The 9,631-nt window shown below is 40.5% G+C and overlaps 1 protein-coding gene across 1 annotated transcript; it reads left to right on the top strand.

Moving 5' to 3' along the window:
* Positions 1 to 2,850: 2,850 nt before the first annotated feature.
* Positions 2,851 to 8,740, top strand: LOC117397815 (flavin reductase (NADPH)-like). The gene is made up of 5 exons (XM_033996704.3): positions 2,851 to 3,100; positions 5,464 to 5,625; positions 5,865 to 5,954; positions 6,919 to 7,050; positions 7,610 to 8,740. Exons 1-5 carry the CDS (start codon positions 3,016 to 3,018, stop codon positions 7,762 to 7,764), a joined length of 624 nt encoding a protein of 207 aa, XP_033852595.1. The 5' UTR covers positions 2,851 to 3,015; the 3' UTR covers positions 7,765 to 8,740.
* The last annotated feature ends 891 nt before the right edge of the window (positions 8,741 to 9,631 follow it).

Genomic DNA, 9,631 nt, shown 5'->3' with positions numbered 1-9,631 from the left:
GTGTGTGTGGGGTGGGGGTTGTGCATATGTGTCTAAAAAGCCGGCATATGAGCGTCAATGATAAAGAGGCGAAGTAAACTTAAATCCGAGAAGACATTCGCTTTCTGGGCATTAGGGGGTTAAAACACACGCGCGCAGAGAGAGAGAGAGAGAGAGAGAGAGAGAGAGAGAGAGAGAGAGAGAGAGAGAGAGAGAGAGAGATCGTGGTTGAGGTGTCATTGCTTTGCCTTTCACCTTAAAACGACATACAACGCTGTCCCGAGGCACCTATAGCAAAGAGTCTGCTCTCCTACCCTGGAACCCTACCTCCGGTTAAATGCCCCAGCTCCAACGCCAATAGCGTCTTATTGTAGTTTTACAGAATGCTGCCGTTTGCCACGTCTTGATTGCCGAACATATGTATACACAGACCCGCACGGTCCCGGTGTAAATTACAAACGCAACGTGAACTGTACAGCTACAACACCACCTACACGTAGTAGATGAAGCCTGCCCAGTTCCTTTGCTATGTCATTCTCGATAAGGCTGCATTACACAGAGATAGTGACAAAAGAGACGCTGTGTGGCAAAAAATATACACAGATACAATGCCAGCCCTAAAATGTATATGCATTGCATTGCAGGAAAACGAGAAGTAATGTGATGTGCAACGCATCTTTTGCTTTCCTCGTTAGCGGAATGATATTTATTGCCAGGCAGGTAACTAGCCTGAGAATCAGCCGCTTCCTCAGAAGCCGCTAGCGTTGTATTTAAAAGGAATGTGTCAGATCTTCTGAACATTTAAACACAATGTTCGCTTGATATTCGCTTTCGTTCAAGCAAGATGCCGTTTAATTTTAGGTAATGTATAGCGATAGGCCAGGTTTCAAATCTCCGAGCCCCAATTTTTCGTGGAAAAATATATGCAGACAAATGCGGCATTTACCTCTATCAAAGCGTATTTGAAACACTGTGGATTCAACTTAAACCGATAAAGGCAAATAGAGGTGATGTTTAAAAATGTACACAGTATTCAAATGACTGCAGTCTAGCCCAGTCGCTTAAACCAGGCCGGTGTTGGCATCGGGGAAACGAACGGGATAGCAAAGGGGGGGTAATAATCTCAGTGACTGTAAGCTATAAAGATTTTATGAAATATTTACAGCAAAAGTGCTTGATCTTACCTTTCCCTCGCCCTCCCCAGTCCTCCGTCGGGTTTAGCTTGCTAGCCGCCGGATAGAATATCACCAAAGGGTGCCCAAGTAAAATTTGAGAGTTCAATTCAGTGACTGAGATTTCCGTACCCGACTCGCCATTAGACCAGCATCACCAAAAAATAAAAAATAAATACATAAATCAAAGCAGGAATTGTGAAAACAAGCATTTAAAAAAAACCCTAACGCGGTGTTTTAGTTGAAGATCTGCACGATGCGCCTGCCCCGGCGTTTCTCTTAACGCTTGCTACAATCCACACCCGGTGTTTGAACGTCCTATAGGCACAGAACACAGCAACGCGCTCTCTCTCTCTCTCTCTCTCTCTCTCTCTCTCTCTCTCTCTCTCTCTCTCTCTCTCTCTCTCTCTCTCTCTCTCTCTCTCTCTCTCTCTCTCTCTCTCTCTCTCTCTCCTTGCAACAATGCGAGCATAAGCAGAAACTGTACAGCAATGAACTAGCGTGCCTGTAGAGTAGCGTATTACGTATTACATAAATAGATGAGGATATATATATATATATATATATATATATATATATATATATATATATATATATATATATATATATATATACAATCAACAATCTGTCAACAAATGACAAGCCGAGGTCGCTTGAAGTAGAATCGATATTTAGCGTTCAGCACCATGGACAGGTCATTAACGTCCCCTCAAAACTCTCTGGGCTTGAAAACTATTATTCTCTGTCCAGCAGGAGTAGCTGTTTTGAAAACGAATCCAGAAATCGAAAGTAAAAACAAGTTTTATAAATAATGCACTGTAAACGAACCCCATTTCTGACTGTAATATATTTTAGAATCAATTGCATAACTTCTGGGATTTATCTATGGGAAAGTTAAAGCTCTGTAAATTCTGGCAGAAATTCTGTCAGTAAAGGAAGGGACTTCGAGGCCCCCTTGTGGTAATACACTACAATTACAGAACTGTATTTTAATTAGAGTGTGTATATGTATAACCGCTGTACTACTGCTGTTATAAAACACAGGCCAAAAGCAGCACAAAGGACAATCCTTAAAAATAAACCTTCAAGTTAATTTTGATGAACAGAACGTTAGTGCCTAATGCCACTTATAAAAGTTTCCCATATAGTAAAAACATAGCAGTGTAATAAAGCATAGGGAAGCATTGTAAAGCAGAGAGGTATGGTAAAGCATAGGGAAGCATTGTAAAGCACAGAGAGGTCTGGTAAAGCATAGGGAAGCATTGTAAAGCACAGAGAGGTCTGGTAAAGCATAGGGAAGCATTGTAAAGCACAGGGAAAGCATTGTAAAGCATAGGGAAGCACTGTAAGGCACAGAGAGGTGTGGTAAAGCATAGGGAAGCATTGTAAAGCACAGAGAGGTCTGGTAAAGCATAGGGAAGCATTGTAAAGCACAGAGAGGTCTGTAAAGCATAGGGAAGCATTGAGAGGTGTGCTTTTACTATGGGGACATTTTGATAAATTGATTGACAAACTACCCGTTCTGTAACACAAGGTGACTACACTGCAGTTTAGAAATGATATGCACGGTCATTTGTGGCTGCAACCATACATCGGAAGGCCCAGGTGTAAGAACGCTTTTCATGACAACCGGTCGTGTACGGTTTCAACTTCCCACCCCAGGAGGAGTTTGTTACGGAAGTGAGCTAAATTATTTTAAGGGGGCTGTACCGTACAGACAAAAGCGCTTCTAAACGGACTGAAATTCACTCTGCAGCCCCATTTTCAACACAGAAGCCCGAACTACCGCGCTAGTTGCTGGAAGTCCTCGAAGCCGCGTTTAAAATCGATTCTTTATTTCAGTCAATTGTTTTGATTGGTTACCATGGCTGAGAGTATTAAGAACGTAGTGATATTCGGAGCGACTGGAATGACTGGACTCGCGACCCTACCACAAGCTGCAGCGGCAGGTGAGGAAAATATATATATTATGCAATAAAAAAACAGAACATACGTTTTAAAAGAAACAATAGCGCAAACGTCTCTTATTGCTATTCCATTTACAGTACAGAAGTGTTTACTGTTTACATTTTGTGTCGTATTTGCTTTTGAACTGGGCAGAAGATACGCTGTTCAAAGTACATTTTCTGCTGTGTGTTTGAAGACAAAACAAATAAATAAAATAAGTCCGACAGTAGGCTATAGCGAATTGGTCTACAAATAAAATGGTGTCAGTTTTTCGTTAAGTACATGGAAAACTAGAAGCGGTACGTATGTAATTCAAAATGCCAACGGGACATTATTCAGCAAGTCTCATTCGACTTTATGAAGCGAAATTAGTTAATTATATAGGGTGGTGCAAAGCGTTTAACCACAGATATGAACACACAAACACACGCACACACATTATTTACCACAGAAGGTAAGAAGCACTTTTTTTTTTACAGTCGAGAGTTATAAATCCGTGGAATAACCAGAGTCTATAAATTCTGTTATTCTTTCAGGCTCTTATTTTCACAGCACAATAAGTTATTGTATGTGCAGGGATGCACACAAGACTCCTATTGCAAAGCAGTTTCGCCCGTTCCAGGTTTTAGTACATGCTTGATCAGCCCCATAGGTAACAAGCGCGGGTGAGTGTCTTAATAAACTCATAGCAAAAGCCGGAATGGATCAAACTGCAATGCAACGGGAGTCTGATTTCCATCCCTGTTGTGTTACAGATACTGTAATCGGTCCCGCCACAAGCACATGATAGTGCATGACAGCAATGCAGGTGTAAATACCTAGCATTTCCATTTTAAACTCTAACATGTTGTTGCATTGTTGTTGACAAAAAAAAAAAAAACATCTTTAAGTCAGAGTGCTGAGTCATGCCACCAGACCAGGCAATTTTGGCTGAGTCACAGTTAGAAGTGCCCCAGCTAGGAGTGATAAGCCATTGCTGTGAGTTCTGGGCTGTCTAATCACTCCTGAACAGGTAGGAGGGACTTGTATCTTAGTCTGGCTGTTTCTTGTTGAAGCCACACCTATGGCAACAGTTCTAAAACCTGATCCACCAATTCCTATACTGAAGAAATGCCCTCAATCTATAGAAATGGCACACTGCTATAAGGAATAAGGTTGGGGTACATTTCTTTAGTTTCACTAAGGCGAAGTGAAATGAAGTGAAGATTGACTCAGTGTTTTGTAGCAGAGCACAATACCTGGATACAGGTTTGTACCATTGTATAGTTCACCTGCATTTTTCTTGAGCAAAAACCACAAGCAGCTATTTGTAAAACCTAATACATTTGTTATTTATGAAGGGAAACATAGATGTTAAGAATAAAATGTATTGTTTTGTAATATCTTCCATTTGTATCTGTTGCTATGCTTTGTGTATTTGCTTTTTCTTCCATTCGAATCGTTGTAATTTCTCAATGTAAAGGCAAGCTTGTGGAAGTTACTGATTTGGGTATGGCTGTGTGTTCTGCAGTGTGGAGTAGTGGTTAGGGCTCTGGACTCTTGACCGGAGGGTTATGGGTTCAATCCCCAGTGGGGAACACTGGTGTTGTACCCTTGAGCAAGGTACTTTACCTAGATTGCTCCAATAAAAACCCAACTGTATAAATGGGTAATTGTATGTAAAAATAGTGTGATATCTGTATAATGTGAAATAATGTATAATGTGATATCTCGTAACAATTGTAAGTCGCCCTGGATAAGGGCGTCTGCTAAGAAATAAATAATAATAATAATAGTAGAAGGTCTAAGATATCACATCTGTATAGTAATACTAGAAAACAGTTACAAAAGAAAGAATTGTTAAGGAATGAGATAACTGCAGGATAGGTATAAAAAGGCTTGTATAAAGTTTATTTGTTGGTAATTATGCATTAAGTGCCTTTTTCGTACTGAATGCCGATTTTGATGTTTAATATTATTATTATTATTATTATTATTATTATTATTATTATTATTATTATTATTATTATTATTATTTATTTCTTAGCAGACGACCTTATCCAAGGCGACTTACAATTGTTACAAGATATCACATTATATTTACATACAATTACCCATTTATACAGGTGGGTTTTTACTGGAGCAATCTAGGTAAAGTACCTTGCTCAAGGGTACAGCAGCAGTGTCTCCCGCCTGGGATTGAACCCACGACCCTCCGGTCAAGAGTCCAGAGCCCTAACCACTACTCCACACTGCTAAAACATTAGTATTAAACTGACTTAGTGTTGTACTGAGCAATAATTCAGGTTTGATCCACAAGATAAGACTGAGACAGTAACACAGAGTTTCTTTATTGTTACTGATTCATTCATTCTCCATTCCGCAGGGTACAATGTGACTGTGTTGGTACGGGACACCGCTAAGCTGCCCTCCGGGCACAAGGCCTCCAGAGTGGTGACTGGGGACGTCCTGAATAAGGAGGCCGTGAGGAGGGCCATGGAGGGGCAGGACGCTGTCATCATCATTTTGGGGACCAGGAATGACCTCAGTGAGTCTGACAGCTGAGCAATCACTGGGAAGGCAAAAAGTTCAGAGTGAAAGCAGAGGGAGCTGGTTTGGATTTGGGATCTTGGGATAACGTTAAATTTGTGCTGCAGATAAAGACTGCACTTTCAACATTGGCCACAAGAGGTCGCCAGGTCCTAAGGAAAAGAATCTTGTTAGCGAGTTTATGTTTTCTGTATGCTTTGTGTTTTATTGTATTTGGTGTTTGATTTCTGTCCCTAGGTCCGACTACAATGATGTCCGAAGGCACCAGGAACATCTTGGATGCCATGAAAGCACGTGGGATTCGCAAAGTTATTGCTTGCATGTCTGGTAGGAGTTTTTTTTTTATTTTTCTTTTAGAAACAGCAATAAAAATGAAGCAGCAAAAAAGAATTAACAAGGTCCAAAGACAAAGTGAGATGCAAATACAAAACTATTGATGTTATAAACCAATAACAGTCAGAAACAAAAGAACGTACATCTGTAATTAGCAGTACCGATAAGAATCCCAGATCTAGATTTAGAGACATTTCAACATCGACAACAACAAAATGAAACTGAGGCACACTTTAAACCATGTGCTAGCATGACTGAAATGTCATTGCCACTCTGTATTACTGTAGTTTCTGTTTAGTAAATTATTTCAATGTTTAGTTTGAGAACATCACCTGGGTTTATGTGGAATAGAAAACTGTTACTAGACTTTTTCACACTGGTGTTCTGTCCTTGAGTATCCTAGAGATCGATAGATAGATAGACCATTTCATAAATGAATAAATATATTCAACACGATTAAACAATGCTAGCACTGAGGATGTTATTAATTCATTGGTTAAGGTATCCATACTCACTAATCTAATGGGCAAAAGTTTTGCATTACCTAGAATTTTAGAAATGTGTGTCTGTTTTTCGTTAAGTGTATGGAAAACTACAAAGCAGTGTGTGATTCAATATGTTAACATAACATTCTCCACCAGGTTGCTGCAAAACTTTGAGCCATAGCTGTAGAAAGTTGAAATAGGGATTCCAGGCCGTATCAAATTCTGTGGGTTATATAATCTTGCAGTGAGTCTCTCGGGAGATACATGTTCAGTCATTAAATTAAGCCATTGTGTGAATGAGACATTTATCCTATTTTTCAAGTTTTGTAACTTTTTATATAGAGAGAGAAGTAGAAATGTGGGCTGATGGAGTGGTGTGTCAATGATAGAGAGATCCAAGGATACTAGGATGTTATAGCCCATAAAGGAAGATTGAGGATTCATAAACTCCCGTCTGTTTTTTGCCGTTGTAGCTTTCCTCCTGTGGGATCGCTCCAAGGTGCCCCCTCGTCTGGTGGCTGTCACTGAAGATCACGACCGCATGTACCAGGTGCTGAAGGACTCTGGTCTGGACTATGTGGCAGTCATGCCACCTCATATCGCAGGTGAGAGTGGGCACAGCCCACCAGGGCTGGCATTAACCCCTGCACAGTTAACAAGCAAAGTGTGGAAAAGAATTCACGTGGCCTTGCACATATAATCAGGAGGGAAGCTCCAGACTTCAGTGTTGGAAAGGATTATTATTATTTATTTATTTAGCAGACGCCTTTATCCAAGGTGACTTACAGAGACTAGAGTGTGTGAGCTATGCATCAGCTGCAGAGTCACTTACAATTACGTCTCACCCGAAAGACGGAGCACAAGGAGGTTAAGTGACTTGCTCAGGGTCACACAATGAGTCAGTGGCTGAGGTGGGATTTGAACCGGGGACCTCCTGGTTACAAGTCCTTTTCTTTAACCACTGGACCACACAGCCTCAATAAGGATGAGTGACTTGTATTACCCCGTGGCTCTCTTGAACTGTAGCACTGTAAACTTGTTAATAGCATTGGTTCAATGTTGGTAACTTTTTAAACACAAAAGTTATTAATAATGAATTTTCCTCTTTTGCTCTGCATCGCACGTTTTTTCTCTTCACCAAAATGTCCCCCTGTTTTCCTGTAGATAACCACCCCTTAACGGAGAAATACACTGTCACAGAAAATATGCTGAAGGGAAGAGTCATCTCCAAACACGACCTGGGCCATTTCTTTGTCAAGTGTCTGTCTACCACTGAATGGGACAGGAAGACTGTTGGGCTTTCAGGGGAATACAGTTAATGGTGACCGCATAGCCAGCGGGATGACTAGTGTAGTCTGTATTACCTGCATGGCCGTTTGCACTGCTCCCCTCATCATCGCTCTGCTCTAATGATTGCAGAGATGGAAATAAGACTCCCATTGCATAGCAATTTCACCCATTCCAGGTTTTAATACGAGCTTCATTCGCCACAGGGTGTAACAAACAAGCTCAGGTGGGTCGTCTTAAACTCACACTAAAACCAGGCGCGGATCAAACTGCTATGCAATAGGAGTTATTTCCATCCAATTTGAAAAGCCCCTGCGTTCCTCCTCCATATTTGTCCGCACCTTTTAGGGTCCCCCAAGGAAATATTATTAATTGTCATTAACTGCTCCCGGTGTAAATGAATATTGGTCCCCCCCCCCCCCACACACACACATTTGTTATTCATCCTATTTCATGTAAATTCTGCAGGTATAATGCTGGTAAACGGGAGTAATGTTTGCAGGCTGTTCTCATGTATCATTGTAGATGAGACTGGACCTGTCAGAGGGGACTGGATGGTACAAGTTTAGGGTTAGGGAAAGTGGTCTTAAAATTAAGGTTTTGGTTGATAGTGCATGGATATAGATTTATAAGCAAAGAAAGATGACTTTGATACAAAAAAAAATAAGGGGGTACACATATTCGGAAGGGGAACCGATATTCCTGAATATTTGTTCCCGGAGGGACAACTATTCAGGGAGAATGAAGGGAGCAGTGAAAATGGTGCTTCTGAATACTAGATTTGAAAACTTTATCTCCTACACTTTTGAAGCCCAACGCAACGAAAACTAGATGTCAAGTTGGGCAATCCTGCAGAAACAAATTAAACCTTAAAATCTCACAATACAAACACGCTATTTGGGTGCTGGGATTAGACTACTACAGACAGACTGTCTGAAGTGCACTGCTGAATGTATTTTAATAGGGGCTAGGAAAGTTTTGCTCGAAAAATAAACTTCCCCGACATACTGTGTGTTTGTGTTGTCATTTCCACAAGTTCTGTTTGATAGATCTAAAGTTCTAAACAGCAGCACTGTTTTAGATTAAGGATTTACAAACTATGACTCAGTACTGTCTTGTATTATATTCATGCATATATACGTGCTTGTGTGTGAATGAGACATTAGCAGTGGTGCTGGAACCATTTTTATAGTGGGGGTGCTGAAAGCCATTGAACAAAACTGTAACCCCTGTATATGATGGAAGCCATGCAAAGGTAAGGGTGCTGCCTCACTCCCATGCAGCACCCCTAGTTCCAGCACCCCCTGGACATTAGTAAAAATGCACTCCCGTCAACATTTCGCTTTCCAATTGCAACTGGGAAACAGTTACAGAAAAAAAAAGCAGATCTCATTGTGTTGTCGTTTGTTTGTCTTATAATTTAGGTTCTAGACTAACGCCTGCTGTCTGTACCTTTAATTAGCAATGTGTATTCGGGGGCCGGATGTGACGCACATCAACCGAATTCAGACTGATTACACGCCCTTGTTTATTTGTTACTCAGGGTATGAAATTGGCATCCGGTTCAAAAACGCGTTATTTATTTAGCACACGTTTAAAATATTAATTTTGGGATCATTAATTTCAGCCATGAAATCAAGAGTAACGAAAATTAAGCGCTGCCGACTTCTTGAGACAGCGTTAACAATGTAAACAGTTTTTTTTTTTCCTAATTATAAAGTTTTACACTAAAATATCATAAATAATATTACATTCAATGTCAGGTCTTTCAACACTTTTTATTTAAAATTACATATTAGTTACAGTGGGTGGTTACCACTGAATTTCTGATTCCATTTTTTCAGTTATCCGATTGGCCAAATTAGTACGCGTAATAACTTGAATTACAACACGTACTGC

Source organism: Acipenser ruthenus, chromosome 30, assembly GCF_902713425.1.
Source record: "Acipenser ruthenus chromosome 30, fAciRut3.2 maternal haplotype, whole genome shotgun sequence".
NCBI classification, from domain to species: Eukaryota; Metazoa; Chordata; class Actinopteri; order Acipenseriformes; family Acipenseridae; genus Acipenser; species Acipenser ruthenus.
The sequence above is the reverse complement of the archived record's forward strand: the minus strand, read 5'-3'. Positions and strand labels throughout refer to the sequence as shown.

Bases quoted from the DNA above. Each gene is read 5' to 3' on its own strand.
- LOC117397815 (XM_033996704.3), top strand. From the start codon at position 3,016: ATGGCTGAGAGTATTAAGAACGTAGTGATATTCGGAGCGACTGGAATG. The intron at 3,101-5,463 runs GTGAGGAAAATA...TCCATTCCGCAG, and splicing joins ACCACAAGCTGCAGCGGCAG to GGTACAATGTGACTGTGTTG. The intron at 5,955-6,918 runs GTAGGAGTTTTT...TTGCCGTTGTAG, and splicing joins AGTTATTGCTTGCATGTCTG to CTTTCCTCCTGTGGGATCGC.